The sequence below is a fragment of the Formica exsecta genome, unplaced genomic scaffold (genome assembly GCF_003651465.1).
Source record: "Formica exsecta isolate Colony F162 unplaced genomic scaffold, ASM365146v1 scaffold122, whole genome shotgun sequence".
Classification (NCBI taxonomy): domain Eukaryota; kingdom Metazoa; phylum Arthropoda; class Insecta; order Hymenoptera; family Formicidae; genus Formica; species Formica exsecta.
In genome coordinates, this window is record NW_021848556.1 from 2,543,511 (window position 1) to 2,562,937 (window position 19,427).

At 39.6% G+C, this 19,427-nt stretch overlaps 1 protein-coding gene across 2 annotated transcripts in view; it reads left to right on the top strand.

Annotated features, from left to right (window-relative positions):
• The window catches only part of LOC115244919, a 239,805-nt gene that overhangs the window by 192,507 nt on the left and 27,871 nt on the right, over nt 1-19,427 (top strand). For both annotated transcript variants that reach the window (XM_029822936.1, XM_029822943.1), the window contains exons 8-9: nt 2,132-2,429; nt 2,796-2,941. In XM_029822936.1, coding sequence (XP_029678796.1) covers nt 2,132-2,429; nt 2,796-2,941 — 444 coding nt within the window. The remainder of the gene's footprint in view (nt 1-2,131; nt 2,430-2,795; nt 2,942-19,427) is intronic.

Sequence of the window (19,427 nt, forward strand, 5' to 3'; positions counted from 1 at the left end):
CGTCCACTCAATTATTAATTTCTATATAAATTCATAATCATGACATCACACGCATTTCACCGAATTACCGTCGCGTTATCTGCATTACAATTACTTGTAATTCCCTCAAAATTGCGCATGGTTTGACTCGAAGCAGTTAAATTCATTCAACGGTATGCGAAACCTCCCAATACGCCGACATATTTCAGTGTGCCAATTCTGGAAACTTGATTTTCGGAAAAACAGCATCAAATGTTGATAGTTTTAACATCGCCGCGACGTGGCCTTTTAAACAATTACGACCGTAGATTAAAACTATCGATCGAGATGGCACGTTCGATATGAAAATCACGAAATTGTACCTCGCGATTTTGTGGAGAAACGAGTTAGCCGAAAACGCGAAAACTGATAACGTCATTACAAAAAAGCAAGCTTCTAGAAAGCAGAAATAATAACGCGAATGTAGGGCATTATTATTGCGTCACAAATTTTGTTGTATCACGTTGTCAAAGGGACGTGCCATTTATATTTTATCGTTTTTTGCAATTAATGTAAAAAGAAGGAAACTGGAACAATATGCAATTTGTATTTGTAGTATAAATCATTTAGGAAATTTAAATGATGCCGTTTCACCGTGAAGATATAGGTCACCGATTCACGTGATATTACGTAATACGCGTATCTCTTTTGTGTATTTTTTTACGCGGTTTTGTTTGAAAATTTCACGTCACGTCTCACACATATGTTACTAAATAAATTACATACAAGAGAGAGATAATAATTCATACTCGATGAAAAAAAAAAAAAAAAAAAAAAAAAAAAAAAAAAAAAAAAAAAAAAAAAAAAAAAAAAAAAAAAAAAAAAAAAATAAATAAAAAAAAAAAAAAAAAAAAAAAAAAAAACAGATCAATCAAGAAATATCGATGAATAAAATAAAAAGTAGGAAATAAATCGTCGCAAATCTGACACATATTGATGGTAACCGTATATTTATCGGTCTAATTAATTTTAACGTAATGTTAAAAAAAAGAAGCCACGTGAGTGGCGAGATAACGACGCTGTTCCCGCTTTAAGGGACAAGTGAATGGACACCGTTCGACTTTTACGATGGCGAAATTTGTATCTCCGTCGTGTTGTATCGCGTTGTATGAACTTATCCGAGCGGATAGTTGAATTATTTTCATTCTTTTCGCCATGTGGGGTCCAACGATGCCTTTATGTGCCATAAAAGCCGCCGCGCGCTCGGTTAACCCTTCCGTCCTCGACCGTATCCTCTCGCCGTGGATATAACATTCGACGTGGATCGAACCCGCGCTCTCCTGACACTCCGATTTTACATGCCGCGAGCGGAAGTGGAACGTCCCGGCGAGTTGGTATGACTCGGGGAAGTGCATCGGTCGCATAGTGCATCGCGCTACACGCGGAAAGGGATGAAAGCGAAACGGAAGGGAAAAGGCTGGGAGAGACTAAGGGGGGAGAGATTGGTTGCATTCGGGGGTGACTATTTCGCGATTCTGTCTATATCGAGTATCGAGGTCGTCGCTTTATCGACTGTCATTTCGCGCGATACGAAGGACTTTACGGTTGGACGGCCGTGGAATTTTTGAGTACGAGCGTATCGCCCGGCCGGTACGACGTAACCACCACGTACATACGTTGCTGTCGTCGATCCTGCGGCATTTACGGGCAACAAACTCGTATATGTGGCGGGACGCGTAACGGTGACCTGGAGAATCATTCGTTTTACGATAGTTGAGGTTGCGAAGAGAGGTTCCAAAGGAGAAATCGCGAGAGGTCGGTCGCCAATTAACTAACGAGAAAATCTAAATGCAGTTTGTCTCGCGGTCTGAATAATTTGCACGTTTAAATATAAAAGAATCTTGTCAATAAAATACAAAGAAAAATGTTACAGATAGATATATTTGATCCTAAAATTTATTTCTTAGTATACATGTTCGTAAATCTTATCAAAAATAAAAATAATGTAAGCGTTTTGTATTAAAATATTTCAAAAATAAAAAGCCCTTCAGTTTGTTCTGTTTACTTGAAAAGAATATAACTTTAAAATGTGATACGATGATTGTTTCCCACTTTTAATTAGATACAAAGGCGCGTCATTAATACAATACGGTGTGTGTATTTCTGATTTTAGTCTCGTCTCCCGGCGAATGTCGGTTCCCGAATTGGCTGACCGGACACTCGAGTGGCGGACTGACTTGGCACACTCTGGATCTCGGCAGATCTTACACGTTTCATCCCCGAAACGCTTCCTTGCACGTCGCTCGACCGAACGCGACTTCGTCGAGCTCTGAGGGCGGGTCCATGGACTTACAATACGTGCCCGGACCGGAGGACCAGGACGTGAAGATCCTCTGCAACAGCATAAAGCAGTCGAACGGTGCGCAGACCATGACGATGACAATGTTGGTAGCACACTTCACTGTTGGCTGGTAAGATCGTCCTTCCATCTCGTTTACACACGACACTATTTTGTACAATATTAGAATATATCGACGAATGATTCATGTTTGAATTTTTTAAGCAGAAAGATAAAGAGACGCGTTTTATAGAGCTTATATATTTATAAATATTCAAAATTATTACTCAATCTTCGAAATACGCGTTATATAAAAAATTTGCGTCGCACGAAGAGCTGAATTAAAACCGTAAAAAATCGCATTGATATCTCTATAATTCTCTCTAATAATGAGAATTTCAACATATATCGCGTGTCTATTCGGATAATAACGAATGTGATTAAAGCGGTGGAATATGTCGCTCACCTTTATAAAATTTCGCGTTCTTTCTTTTTCCAGTCGGAGCGGTTTTATGTGCATGACATTCTACCGAAGAGACGGCCACGTGATCGAGCTGCAGACGGGAAGTGCAGTATCTAGACCGGAAGAAGCATGCAGCCCGCCCCATTTTCTGCAGCACAGTATGCCCTTCCTCACCTTAGTCAGTGAGTACAATTCTTTTTCATTCGATGTTGCTTGTGCTTTTCCATTTGTCTCGTCAACAAAGATCAGTCTCGTGTTACTGAGAAACGCCACGATGCTCCTTTTAACGTTTCAACGTAAATATATTGCGATCTCTTCTGTGATCTCGTGTCGAAATTGTCTCGACATAGAATTTTACCGAGCTTTCTTATAGAAAACGCTTGTGACTTTACATTATTATTATCTTTAATTTGTACAAAACGCACTTTTTGAATCAGTGCAAAAAGCCAAACATGATAAATGTAGTATCACACACATTTAGCATTAAGCACGATCGTGAATTCTACTTATCTCGTATAGAATTCGCTTTGCGATGTTATATCTAATCGAAGGACGGTCGCACAGCCCTGCAAGATACGAATACGAGGTCTGTGTTATCATTTTAAGTTATAGATAGGATATTAATGAAGCAATTGATAAGCTATATCGGATTAACATAACTGGCTAAACCTTATCGTCGTACGAGAAACCTCCGCTCGCGATATCGTATCGATCGCGAAGCTCTCTCGGCCGATCGGGCGACGCAACCGCTCGTTACGCTTGATTTGCGTGGCCGTTGGGTTTTATCCGATCCACGTAAAGACGAGCGAAGGCGGATCACACTGGGAGCAGGGAGAGGAACGAAAAAGGGATCGGATTGCGGATGGAAAAGGAGGAAGAGGGAGGAGAAAAAAAAAGAGAACTGCCAAGTAAAAACTACCCGCACCGCGCCGATAAAACCCGGGAAAACTCCAACTTTGGCGGGGAAAAAGTTTTCGCGCGGCGTGGCACGAGGATTTAGTGCACCGGCACTGGGAAGGCGGCTGGGAAAGAAGGAGCGAAGTGACGGGATGGGGGTTGGAAAAAAAAAAGGAAGAGCCGGGAACTGGTCGGTCTCGGACGATTTGTCAAAATCCCGCGAACGACTTATAAGTTACATCGTTCTATCGTAGGTGCTACCGTTGCTACTCGGCTGGAATCGGCTAAGTCGTTGTACGTTCGCTCACGCCGCTGTGTTCGTTGCTCGCGTGTTCGAGTTTGGGCGATTCGCCGCGAAGTGCCTCGAGAAATTCAATTTGCCGGGAACGTTTTGCGAGGCGCGTCACGGAAACCCGTTGAACCTGACAAGCTCGTGATTGAACAGCGTATTTTCTTATCATTTAGCGGAGGCGGTGGCTCGACCGTTTGTCCCTCGACCGCGCGACCCGATTGCTCGAGGGGGCAATCGTGTCCGATATATAAAAAGCGGCAGCAATTATTGCGATCGCCGCGGATTAATATTGGCTACGTGTCCGAGTAACGTATCGAGCTCGCGGAATTCTGTGTCTTCCTCTCTCTCTTTCTCTCTATTTCTCTGCTCCGCGCATGCTGAGCGTTGCCCGATCCACCCGTTATATCGGCTGATACAAATGCAGCCCGCACCGTTCTGTACATTCCGGTCGAGCTCGACAAAATATCGTCGTCTCTGCTGTTGTGCCGCGAAGAAGAAAGCTGCCAACCTTCTCTACTTTTCTCTTCCGGACGATCCACCTTTCTAAACTTACCCCTCCTTCCTCCCTCGCGAATGTCTCCACTTCACTCTTTCTATCTCACGTCTCGTACCCGCCATTTCTTCGGGATACGATCGGTTCCCGTGGGCCAGAGTTGTAATCCCACGGGAGTTATTGGATTCGGTTTGATCCACTGGTCGTACGTCCTCCCACCTCTTTCCATCGCCTCTCTCTGTCTTTTTAGATTCTTATTTTCCTCCTTCATCCCTCGATCCGCCGATTCGCGCGGAATGGAAAACTGCAATCCTCATTCGATAACCGAGAAAATCGTCTAAGATTCGGCGATGCTCGGAAATGAATTTGCCACCGATAACAAAATACGTTGCCGGTGTGACGATGACGATGTTAATATGTTATAAGATAGCAAAGTTTCATCGATAAGAATCTCGAAGAATGATCAGTAGAAAAATTTACTTACAATTTCGCGATGATGCGAAGGTGTAACGGGATATAAATTATCGTCGGAAAGTTAATACCGTGCATCAAACTTATTAGATTTTGAGATAATTATAACGATAATTAATGAACTGTAATACTCGGCTATATACAAGAACACATATAAAAAACAAATAGAATCATTTTAATTATCGAATAATGTAACTGATATTTTTGTGATTAATAACAAAACATAGATTTAATATTAATTTTGCGCGCTAAAATTTGTTTCTGTTGAAAAACACAAATAGTACAATTAATTATCTTGCCTTTTTATTAAATTCATATCCATATACATCAATTTTCAATAAAGCGTCAAAATTGCTTGACGATTTGCTTTGCGAAAACGTATCCGTTTGAGATCGCCGAAAATTTATTATAATGCCGTTTGACGAAAGCTTACGATGAATTATTTTTTAAATTAAAGAATGTGTGATGCGTTCGACTTGACTTGCCTACCTACCATCTTACCACCCACGAGAGTATCTTTCTGGTGGTTCTTTCATAATTCAAGGGAAATATTGACTTCGATTTAATTCACTGCTCGTTCGCAGTTATCTCTCGTGGTTATCCTTCTCGGGATGGGAAAAAGCATCGAAAAGCTCAATCCGCCGCTTCGCAAGAAGCAAGGAGCTATTCTCCGGACTGAGTCACGTACGGATCTCTGGGGAGCCGGGTACGAACGAAGGATAGTATTTATCATTCCACGCACGCGGTGTACGAAATTTACAATTCAAATGTAAAAAGAAGCAGCCTCTAGAGTTTCGTATTAAAGATTGCAATCGCAATCGCATAAACAATGACGCGGCGTAATATCGCGATAATACATATAAACAATAACCTTAGTGCAAGACACCAGGATATCATCTCTAAATTGTATGTATAATGTAAGAAAATTTTGAACGTAGAATTAATGCAGATGTAAAACATTCATTGCAGATTTAATGCATTCGTAAAACGACATTTGAAAATCCATTTTGGACGTATTTGCGAAAGAAAGAAATACGCGTTATATCAACATTTATTACTGAATTACAATCATAAAACACATTTTAGGAACAATATAACTTTTTTTTTTCCATTTCTGATGAAAACCAGAGTAAATTGTGCAATACAAAAGTGCCAACAATAACAATTGGTTTCCTGTTGCATAACCAATTAATTCTATATATGCTCTCGGTGAATTTGCTCCGTTTTATTATTCAGCAGTGAATGAATGGCGAGTGATCAGTGTATAAAAATTCATTTCGACCCTCTCACCATACCAGTCAATATACGGAACGATTGATCATTCATTCACGGACGAAAGCTCTCTATCTTCCTCTCTCTTTCTCTTTTTCTCTCCCGGATCCGGCCAAAGCTCTACCATCTCGCCTTCATAAGCTACATAATGTCCGATGCTGCAATAAAGTAGATCGTCTACGAGCTATCCATCTCTTTTCTTACTTTGCAAGATTCTCATTCTGTCTCCCTCCTCTCTCTCTCTCTCTCTCTCTCTCTCTCTTTCTCTCTCTCTCTCTCTCTTTCTTTCTTTCTTTCTTTCTTTCTCTTTCCGTACTCCAAACGGGCTCTCCTCTAAGCTTTTATGACCATTCACGGGGAGAATGGAGAACGACGAGGATGATGATAGAGAACGACGGCGACGACATTGGTATTCCGTTGACGTCCGCGAATTACACCCCGAAGATAGACTTGCCGGTGGCGCACATCGAGAAATTTCCACGGGGTACTAGAAACTTATGGGAGAGGGTAGCAACGAAGAGCCACGGATTGCGAGTCGGATAAACGCTAATGATACAAACTGCTAAATGATGAGAAAATTCGATTGATCAGAAGTGAAAAAATTTCGATATTCGAAATAGACTTTTGTAAATTAGAGACTGTTCTAAATTATTATAATACTGACAATTTATTTTTACAGGAATATATAAAAATCTGGAATTATTTTTTGATAAATATTTTTATAATCTGAAAAGCTGAAATTGCAAATAAGGTGGCGGTAAAGCCGCAGCGGTTAGCTCTGTGTTAATCAAAATCGGAAAAACAGTGAGTTATATTATTTTTTGAAAATATGTTTGAAATAATTTTTATGTGTTGTGTCATACAATAATTGCTTTTGATACAATGCTAGAATAGAGATATATTTGTTGTTTTTTTTTTCTTAATGTATCATAGAGATTGATTATACATCTCTGCATGAGGACGTTCGCTCGACACTTAGTTAAGTATTCCATAACATGCAAGACACGTATAATCTTTAATCCTCGCCGATGGAATGATGGAATAAATTGCGTCGACTAAACAAGGATAAAAGCTACGATTATGGTTACGCCTTAAGATTCCAACGGCGAATAGAAATTTCGATTCCGTAGTAAATGACCGGGCGAACCAGGGTCGCGAACTGGGTTAGCGAAACCGCTGTAACGGATTATGTAAGCGTACCTGAGACACCGGCCATAACGAGCTGGAATCCCCGAGCAATTAAGCCACCAGCACGCCAGGCGTTTCTCCGGCTCGTCTTCTTCCGCCGCAACATTGCCCAGCCAGGTTACCAATGAGCTTCCTGTTTAGTAAATAAATAACACAGACTATAATGCAATGAACCTGAATGTGAAGTTAATGGGTTGAAGTAAATTAATTCTGCCTGAACTATTCCTGGATTTTTTGCCCGTACACACTTGACAATACGTTTACCACATTTTATAACTTACGTTTACTAAATTTATCTCGCTCTTAAAACATAAAAGAATAATATAAAGTATATATGCAAGTACATCTCGTTATAAAATAAAATAAAAAAAAATGTTATATCTGATAGAAATGAAAAGGAATAAGTAAATACGTAGATACGTTATACTGATACGTATAATGAGCAAATAATATATACGTTGACAGATATTTTTTCTCTTCGTATAATTTTTGATTGACATTAGTAAGGCATACAACGATGAGATAATGATCGCTTATATTTCTAGCGTCGTAAAAAAATTCCGCTTGCTATTGAAAGTTGCACGAATACAAGGTACAACCCGCAAAGTTTCGACAATATCGCGCCATCGAGAGATCCGACGTAAGATTCTGTTTTAACCTTCGACGAGCTACGTCACGAAACGCAATCGAGATTTCGCGTGTTCGCCCGAGAGAGGCAGGTGAACATCAAAAGCTTGTCCGTTACTTATTTATGCAAAGAAGTAATATTTCGCGGAATTTGGACGGACTAATTGCAAATTCAATAATCGAAAAACTTAATCATTTTTGTTCTGATTCTAAAAGAAGCAACGTGTGCTAAATTTTGAAAAAAAGATGACTTTTATTATTGATACAAATGAAATTGATAGAATCGATAAAAAAGATATGTAGTGATTTTCACGTTTTATGAAAACGAGATTTCAGTTTCTCACATTCTTCTCTTGTATTCATTCACGATAAAAGTGTATTGCGAGGGAAAGGTTAATTTTCTAACGATGAGAAATAAATTCTCCCGTCGCGAGTAGGAGGGAAAGGCACGACTTTTGTCGGTGCACAAAAAAAAGGTGACAAATTAGGTATATTTACGTGTATTACACGCACAACCCGGTTGAAAGTGCCACAGTTAAAAACTCCCTTTGACGCGGTTTAAAAGCGGGAGAGAGCGGAAAGATACAGTGGTCTAAAACAAAAAAAAAAAAAAAAAAAATGTCCAGAAAACACAAAGACTAAAAATAAAGAGAGACGCTTGAGATCGCCTGTTCAGATCTCATAAATCAAACGCCTCTGAGTCAAATGACAGTTATACTTCTGTCCCGAAATGATCGAGTGCGCCGAAAATTGCCGATAACGATGTCGCGAATAGACTTGTACTGTTTAATTATTTATTTCTTTTCAGATATTCTTACTCGACTCGATTCGCATTTATCATAACGATAAATGAGATGTCAGCCTTCAACATTGACCGCTTGCTAAAATTCATAAAACTACATTTTTTCTAATCTTTTTCTAAGAAAAAAATAGCGATTTCAAACGAAACGTTTGCCCGTCCTATCGAAAATTCTATAGCAAAAACTGCTTTCATATTCTCACAAAAGACCAGCTTCAAGCCAATTTTCGAGAAATGGCTTACGCCACATTTATTCGTTAAAACGACGAGATGAACCGAGAGCTACGTCCCCTTGGACGTTTAGCAATCTTATCAAAATTATACGGAGATCACAACTCAGATATGATTCTTACCCTCGCAAGGGAACAGTGACACTATTGCCATCCTCGATGTGTAGTCGACGGCAAAATCTCACGGTTGATTTTGTCGAGTCTCGTCAAGACTCTCCTTACGCGTCGTTTAGCCCGCGCTTTGGATCGCTTCGATTTGTGCACGAACAATTTTCCGCCTCTCAACGTCAGACCCGTTTACCTCTTCGGGATCACGAGCGAAAGGGAGCATGGAGAAAACCACCAAAAACTTGTCAGCTAGTTTAAGCGCGAACAAAGGCCCACCCGTCGGCGCGCCGTGCCTCTAAACGTTGAGATTATCATTGTGCCGATATTTATCTGTCAGTTTCTAGCCGCGGTTCCTTGCCCGATCATTGTCGTGTGGTAGGATCAGTGAATTCCGGACCGTAGCCCACATTTTTCAGGTTGACAAATAGACGGACAATGAGACATTCCCCGACGCGGATAGAATAACACTATTTAACTACCGTAAACCTTCTTCGTCGACCGTCGCGATCCGGCTTTTGCAAAAACCGATGAAAATCGAGCGTGCTTCAATGTAAATTCCGACACTGCCTTTTAAGCAGATTATATTGCGAATTTCTCATCGAGATTCTCGAACGGAACATATGCGGAATAAATATCGCGTTCAAAACGCAGCAGAAAATTGTATAAAGGAATACATATATATATCAGCCGCATTAAGCGATGACTATCTCTCTTCTCTCTATACAGATTTCTATTTATATACATATCTATAAATTTGATAGAGTAATGACTCTCTGTTCACTTCAAATATTTTTAAAGATAATAATTATAAAATTATTTAAATTACAGAAAACACAAGAACACGCGGCGAGACTGGGAGTCGGCAACGGAGAGAAATATGAGATAAAGAGAAGTGACGCGCGCGAGAGAAGAGGAGAGCGAGAGAGCAAGAAGGAGAGACGTTGGGAGTGAAAGAGTAGAGAGCTTTACGGGAGACTGCTATGGTCTCCCATGATAGCTAAACGGTGCATAACGGCGGTCAACCGTTGAATATATTATATTTTAAAATCACAGATATATGTGCGCGCGAAGTCGGGGTGATGTACCTACATACACATACACAGATACTCAATGCTCGCTCATAAACTGTGCATGTGCATCCGCTACGTGTACGCAGTCACATTAGAACGTGTCGTACATCGCGAAGCATACAGGTTGTGCTATGCACCAACACGCGCAGCATCCGACCTACACGCACGAGTCTAAACACGCGCGCGATCATTCACTCGCTCGCGGAACATGCACCGCATACAAGTGCCGGATTACACGATCACATCCCTCGTACAGGTAGCCTCAGTAACTGCCGCCGCCTCGGCATCGACGTGGCGTTTGATGAAGTAATTTGAATTCTTGTAGACGCGCAGCGAGAGTTAACTCTATCTGGTACATCGTTCAATTTTCATCTTGCCAAAGACGTGTATGTAACATAATGTAGAATGAGTAAATGCGATTTGTACTCTTCACACGAAGATGCATGTACATTTTTAAGACTTTTAAATATCTTGGATACATACATATTGAAGTTTGATTTAATTCTAACATCGTATGATACATTGATTTTTTATTTAAAAACATAAAAAATCGTATTTAAAAATAATTTTTAACAAATTAAAATAATTTTATTAATAAAAAATCGAAAGAAAAAAATTTGGAATATATATATTAGTATTTTATTCTATCTATAATTTTTGTAAAGTAATTTTTAAAAAATATGTGAGAGAAAATATAAAAATATTATTATGTGGATGTATGATATTTCTATAATTTTGCAATAGCAATAGTTTATAATTGTTATCGATATTTTTAACCGAATCTTTTAACAAAAAGATACGAAAGCGATAGAAAATGGCATATCGTAAAAATGGCAAATATAATTCAAAAATTATACACAATTTGATTTCAAATTGCATGAATGTTTTCACGCGATTACGAGTTGTCTGTTCCTCTGGGAATTTACTGCAGCGAACTGCTCTATTGAAACATCCTGTATCCATCTGATGTACGAGCCACGTAGAGAAACTACGTGCTCGTTGTCTGGATCAAATTGATTAAGGTTCGGCGTGGAACTTGATAGAATCGGGCTACTGATTATTCCCGCGCGTTGCAAGAATTGTGGACGACAAAAAGGAAACGCGGAAACGTGTCCGTGCTATCGAATCAGTGATAATCGCGTAAATTCTTCTATACCCCCCCCCCCCTCTTCTCTCTCTTTATCAAAGTAACAACAATTGGCGCGCGCACAAAGCAACGCGGAAAAAAGTAAAACGCCGCACTCTAATGTCGGAGAATTTAAAAGGCCGCTTTAAAGAATCGCTCCGTTGACGTTGGACGACGACACCGACTTTCGTTTAATAACGAGAATCGTAAATTTGCAGAAGAAACTCGCAGGCAGTTTTTTGCGAATCGTCACGAACGAGGGAATCTCGAAACGAATTTCAAGAACGAGCTTGCGGAAGCATCAAAAGGGAGAAGCGTTTTCCTGAGATCTCTCGCTTTTTTTTTTTTGTCTTTGTTAATTCAACACACACAAAACGGCAATGCGTCAAAAGACGCGTCTCACAGAGTACCGCGAATAATTTGCATCTCCTCTCCACGTTAGAATTCGCCGCGTTTAACACGAGCTCTACATCTCTCCGTCCCAAATTTCGCCAACTACCTACCTTTGTTGCTCGCTGCACAGTACTACACATGTAACAAGATTTTAATTACGAGTTACGATTATAAGAATTTATTATTACCGCGCGTTACGTTATTTAGTAGACGGCTATAAAATGGCTAGCTAAGCAATATTATTCACGATTTACGTGAGCATAATTACATGGAACGTGAATGAATAAACAGTCTAAACCGGATTATATTAAGAGAGCGGCCTGAATTTTTCATGATTGCAATATAAATTTTCAGTAAAATGCATATATATAATTAAAATTAAAATAATATTAATACGATTAAATTAAAATAATACCAAAATAATAAACGTTTATAATAATTATATAAAATACAAAATACGCCGCGAACTGTATTTTCGAGAAACTGAAAAATATATAAGACAAAAAATAAAAATATCTCCGGCTTTTTTGTCAGATAAGCTGGTCGCTCGTTTGCTGCTGACTAGAACGACCTTTTCGTCCATTCTAACAAATATCAGACTCGTATCTACCGCGCTGAACACGCCGAATGGCTGCGGCACAAGCCAAAGCGAGAAACGGCGGAAGCGAATACTCACGCGGTCGCGTTTTCTAGGGGCCCGCGATTAACCTCGTTAAGGCTCGAAACGATCGTAAGGGTCCGGGTCAACGCAAGTTATCTTCCGCGAGACAGCCACGCGACAACACCCTTTTCCGTTCTCCTCTCTTCTCGCACTTGTGGAAGGCGAAAAATGCGAGGAAAGAGAACGGATAATCTCCGGCAGTAATGGCCCAGAGTCGTTGGAATTTTGTCCGAGAGGAATCCTCGTCCAGTTCTGGATGGAGTGAGGAGAACGGAGAAAGGAACGGCGAGAGAGGGTACGTACTGTAAGAGGGCCTTGTAATTTTCCAGGTTCTCTTTTATTGAATTCCTTGACACATCGCTCCGGTGGAACCCGCGCGCGAACGAAGGAACACGCTTGTTTCGCGTTTGCGTCTCGCATTTGTATGTACATTTGAGCAAAAACAGTCAGCCGCGCTTGCATTAAGTCCGAAAAAGATCGTCGGAAAGGCGTAATGTGAGAATTTGAATACAAGTAATGGATGATGCAACGCGAGATATTGCAACACATACGATGGTTGCATTTCCGAAAAATGCAACTTCTATAGTTTTGATGTCAGAAAGAGTTACAACTTTTGATGCGATACATCAGGTCTAGATGAAGAATTTGAAAGACTTATTGATCGATAATGCGGGCATCGACAAGAACGCATATTTCCTACAATAAAAGGAAGAGAACAAGAGGGAGTAATTAATTTTTACTATTAAATTTTGAAGAGAATTGCGTTGCCGCACGCGACTGTCAAGTTTTGACTGTAACAAAAGAATCGTCGTATCCGGCAGGAGTTTCTCGGTTCACACGTGTGTGTTTTTTGCCCGTTCGTGCGACCTGGTCGCGATGAATTATGACGCATAACCTCGGGAGACACGGTGGCACGATGCATATGACCTATATTTCACGTTCTTACTACGAAACGTGCGGTACTGCAGTGTCATAGTATCGCGATCTAACCTGACCTAACTTAATTCCATATTAAGCTTAAGATTAAAGGCATTAAATATTTTCTTGCATATACATTTTTACTAATTTTTTTTTTCATATTTTTAAAACTCTGACTTACACACATAACATACAACTATTTCTCTCTCTTTCTTTTTGATTCAAGATAAAAAAAAAGATAGATATTTTAAAAATTCTTTGTTTTTGAAGTCTGTCTATGAAGATTTTTGTATACTTTCGAATTTTTATTATTGATAAGTATCAATTCAAATAATTTGATTATTTTTATGTATTTTTGAAAAGAGAAAAATTGAGTTAATGATATATATTGAAAATTATAAATAAAAGAAAAGGATTTATTTTATTAAGATTATTGGATTACTTGTGGAAAATTACCATTTTTACGATTTATTTTAAATAGTTGTAGGATATATAATTTCTAATTGCCTCTATAAAATAAATGATTTCTTTTTTTATGCCGGAATGATATTTATCCGAGTAAACTTTTTTAAATCTATTGTGTTCAAGTTATTCTCGTTTTGAGTTAGTAACTTTACGTATATTTATATTAAATCCGGAAGCTCGCCAGCCGACCAACAATGCTGTTTGCTTCCGCTCGCCAATCGCGGAACTTTTAAGATGGAGAAAAGAGTAGCAGCTGGGGAGATAAAAAAGAGGTTATATCGATTTTCTTTTGAAAGCTGTTATGTCTTTAAAGTGTTTCTCTAGAGAGATAAAGAGAGAGAGAGAGAGAGGAAGAGAGAGAGAGAGAGAGAGAGAAAAGTCAAAGAAATATGTTTTCTTATATTTAGTCTTCTCTTATTTTATCATAATTAATAGACTTAAGTATTTTTATCAACCATAAATATTTCTTTATTTTATTATTACGATTCAATTTTCTCTAAATACATTATAACAAATATCTAAATTTAACTCTTGAATAAAATATAAAAATAATATTAATTGATATCTTTTCTACGAAAAATCTAATTATATTTTTAAATATTTGATAATAATTTGTAAACACTTTTTAAAATAGAGAGTTATATCTAAATTTCTATTTTTAAAAGCGAGGTGAGAGTTATATCTAAATTTCTATTTTTAAAAGCGAGTTGAGAGTTCTATCTAAATTTCTATATAAATTTAATTCGTGTTTATAGATAAACCGGCGCCAGTTAGACAAGATAAACATGTCATACATAGATCATTTGGTGCAAACGAAAAAAAGCTGAAAATTAAAAGATCGCATATCTTGCGTAAATCTAAATTGGCATTAACTGCGCGGAGACAAGTATAATCATTTCATTAAACGCCTCTCAAAATTATAATTTAACTTTTTATTTCTCACAACATACTGTCTTTTCTTTTTTGCTATTGAAACCATAAAAATTTTGTAATAAGATTTTAAAAGGAGCACAGCTTTTAATCAATCAATACAGTGGACAACTTGTCAAGCTAACATCTCTGTTACAATTGACCGCGAAATCACCCGGGGAGATAAGAATTAAACGCGACACATAAGAGTTAAGTTTAGTATCTGTCCGAATAGTTCGAAGACGTTTTAACTCTTCGACACAACCGACAATAAACTTTCGTGCCTCAGCGGCGATAAGATAGCTTACGATGGGTTTAGGAAACCCAAGCTCAAGGTGAAAAAGCAGGGGGGGTGGCAAACCACGAGAGAAAAGAAAAGGAAGAGGAGGTGTAACAGGGGGGCCTCGCCCGGCCAGACTCATTTTTCATAAGTTCGAAAAACACACCCGGGGCAGTCGGTGCGTAAATTTGAATTTCTCCACGGCTGCAGCGCGAAGAGAAGAGGAAAGAAGGGAGGGAGGGGAGGGATGAAGGGAGGGAGGGAGGATAAGACGGGCTAGGGGGTAGCGAATGTTCCTCGAGTGCGGCCGGGTTAGTAGTCTAGAAGTACTATGGAGCATATGGCGCGGAATTTCGAGGGACTCTTTTTGTGGGCCCCTCCTCAACGTCCGTTTTCCTTTTTTTTTTTTTTCCGTCGCCGCGACGTCGTCGCCCGAAATGCTACCCCGTTCCGTGGAACTTTGCTCTCGTTCTTCTGGAACGCGCGGCGGAAACGAGTGCCACGTGGTCACGGTAGCACCCTCAACAGCATAGCACGCCGCCTGTAATTACATTGGGGGGGGGGGGGGGCGCGATCGATTGTCCTCGAAACGCCGCCACGAAACTAGCGCGAATGGCGCACAAACCGACATGCTTAAATGAAAGAAGTTTCCCATTCCGCGGAACGTGAAAAAGGGAATGAGGGATTCGCCGCGCGAGAAGGGCACGAGTCCGTTTTATTAAATTTTTGTAAGAGAGATAAGTAACTCATTTTTAGAGGAGAGAGAGGTATATTTTACAGAGAACGGAGAGATGGGGCGACTTAATTGGCTACAAGAGTAACTTGCTGATAATTCTCGACGCTTTCTGTGAAGATGGATTATTAGTTAGCCGTAAATAGAAACTCTCTTCTTCTTAAACACATTATTTTTTAATTAATTGATGAAAGACAATCAGCAATGTGCTAATTTATCTCTGTTAGATCCGATCTTGCCTATAAAGAATAAATTGTAATTATTTCTATAAGCCTTAATCTTTTCTTCTCCGCTTCAGAGATCGACATCAAAGATAAAAATTGATAAAGTTTAATAAGAAAACGGAGAGAAAAATCGTGTGTGTGTGTGTGTGTATACATGAGCGGCGAATTTTCATATCGTTATATCGCATTAAAATATCATCTTCTCGTCAAGAGAATTTCATGTCTCAAAAAAACTTCTTAGTGCAAAACAACTTTTATAAAGATATATCAGTGACATCCTTTAAGTTTGTCATAGCTTGATTACAGAATTATAGATAGCACGATAACGATCCTCAGACTTTCGACCGTGTCTAGGCAGTGATCCAAAGCACTAATTAGATCGAATAGTTCGTGCGCCATTTTAGAGACTCCCATTCATTGTTAGCTCCCAGACTTTCCGTCAGCGTCTTCGCAGTAGGCGGAAGACCGCTAATGGTCGGCTCTTGTTGGCAGACGTGCAGTTTCGTGCCTCCTTCTATCTGACGTATTTTGCCGCCCCATCCAGCCGCGTCGGAATCCGGCTGGTTCTCCACCGCACCGGAAACCGGGCTCGATAATAGCGCAGTGACATCTCGAGCGCGTGTTACGTCGAATTTTGGCGTGCCTATGGCGTACGCGTGTTGTACCTACGTGCCAAATTCGTCTCGTAATTGCCGATTTTGGATCGTTTCCAATCAAGGATGCGTTTCTCTGATGATTCGGGTTATGCACACCGTAGTAACACGGCCCACACTTATGCGACGGTGGTAAGATACGCGTCAATCAGCGAACATGCTCCGCTAATTGGCAGATTGGTTCCAATTCGGGAAAGTACATGTAACTCGAGAATCTGATAACAACAACAATATGTGGCATCGGATGTATGAATGATTACGTAATACTAAACATAAAGCTGTAAAAAAATTTAAAGTTTGAGATTCAATTCAAAATCTGTTTTTTAAATACAGAAAGAGACGGAATTTAGTTAAACTCCGTAAGTCTTTATTTATTATTAATAGTCACAAAAATTTTAGAAAGAGAGAAAGACAGAAATATAAGAAATTATTTATACCGGATATAAAATTATAAAATAATGATATAATTATTATCATTATTAATATAATTATTACTAATGTAATATAATACGCTGACTTTCACCATTGCGCCTCGCGCAAAGGATGAAGCGCTTACGCATTCTATGATTAATTATTTTTCCGCTCTATGTAATATAATAATAATAATAATAATTATTATTATTATTAATATTATATGTAAAATGGTTTATATCATTCGAATTATATAACGTTTTTCTTATTATATTTATTTTAGCTAACCGAAGGTATTGATTACGATAATTTTTTTAATGATAGAAAAATTTAAAACGACGAAAAACAAAACTAAAATAACATTACAGATCAACATTGCAATTCTAAAAGGTTCCCGTAATCGAGTCGATTAGAATTCCTACCTTGGGGAGTCACTTGCGCATCGCAATTCTGAAAAATGAACTTTGAAAGTAATCAAACAAGTGTGGATTCCGCGAGGAACACGGAGCGATAGTCAACTAGTAGAACAGTGGGATTTGGAAGTCCGCCAATGTTCGCCGATTCCACGGATGTTGGCAGCGTAAACTTTGTTTCTGAGTTTTGATGCGCGCTGTAAATTGTTCGGATTTCGTAATGGATCTTTCTGTCGCGCGTTGCGCTTGACTATGTTCCCCTTCTCACTGTCCCCCTGTCTTTTTCTCTCCTCTCTGGAGGGAAACAAATTTCTTTCTCCCCTGACATTCGTTATCACGCCGTTCGATTACTCGCGGTAACATCGTTCATTCTAAGAGGCTCGCACACGTTGATGAAAGTCGGAACGTTTTTCCTTTCCTTTCTTCGGGACCTCGTTCTTCAATCCGAGTTCTCCGCGACATTTTGAATAGCGCGAGCGTGGCGCGAGATAACGTTAGGAATAATGCGATCGGCAATATTTCCGCGCATTCACGAGCGTTGGAAATCTTCGAGGGGGATAAAGGAAAGAAGGGGGCGAGCGCGTTTGCGAATGGCGATTGCACACAATGCGTCCACGTAGGCGCAGCAATCCCTCAACTTGTCACTTACGTCCCGTTTGTAGCGGGCGGTCGTTGGCATTCTCGCGCTCTCCCCTCGTTCACCCCCTCCTGTCTCCTTACAACCTCAACTTTTGCGCCAACCCTTTTATTCGTACGGCAGACGACGGCTCTTTTCATCCGGACGAGGCATTTCAGTCAAGAAACTCGTCGACGTCGTCGGCGTCGACGGCGACGACAAAAAATACGAAGGATGAGTTGACCTTCGACCTTTGTAAAACTTTGTATTACACGAAAGTACTCGCTACAAGGTCGAGTGCGACCTCAAAAGGCTGGACGAGTTCATCCATATGGCCTATGTTTTCGCTTGAGAAAAGTTGCACGTATGCTGAGCTTAATAATGTGGTCTGAGTTTAATGAAGCTGCCTACAAAATGTACCTCAGGTACTTTAATTTTTTTGTATAGACTTTGCCGGCATATTTTACGCGGATGGGGAAATAAGACAAAATATACAAATATAATTATTAAGAGATGTAACAGGATAAGTGTATAAAAGATTAATTAAATAATAATTTTAAAAAGACAAATCAAATTTTATTGAAGCTATATAAGTACAGCATAAATAAACATAAACTACGAGTATGTTATACTATTTTTACACAATTTAGTGTATTATCGCCATAAATACTTTGTAGTTTAGAATTTTAGAATATAGTCTAGAGAGTAAACTTAAAGTTGATCGTAGCCAGATTTTAATCGATTTAATAATTTGAGCAATTCTCCCACCCCGTTACCGTTAGTTGTTCTCTGCGCGAGTTTAGACTCATAAAGTAAAACTGAATGCGCGTTCGATAATCGGCAGCCCGATTATTAATGATCAGCGCAAGCAAAGTTCTCGACAAGTAATAACAGGAAGCACGCAGAATTTGATAGTCGCTATGGGTTCGTTAATTATAAATACTAATAGTCGATAATTAGGAACAATTCCGCAATAACTCGCATACGGGCCCGTTCACCGCCTGTGCGTCTAGTTATTATGGGCGAGTCATAATCACGTAATATCTAAAATTATGCCCGACGTAGTTTTCGCATTGGCGCGCGGGCGGTGCATTAGCAAATTGGCGGTTAAATAATTAAATAATGCGGTACAGCGACGTGATCATTTTAATACAAAATCATCATCGCGGAAATTGTCCTTCTCGTCATCGCTCGCCGCGACACACTATGCTCCAGCCGCTTCGAATTTAATTATAACTTCCATCGCACGAGCGTGCGCGCGCGCGCGCGCACGCAAATTTAATGCCCTTGTTAAATCACTCTCCGCAAACTCTCCGTTCCTTCTCTCGGCCCGCTATCAATAGTTCTGCGTCCGCATATTGTATCCATCCCATTGAAATTTACGGAAAAACGGTAATAACGGTTTCTCGCGCGCCGTTT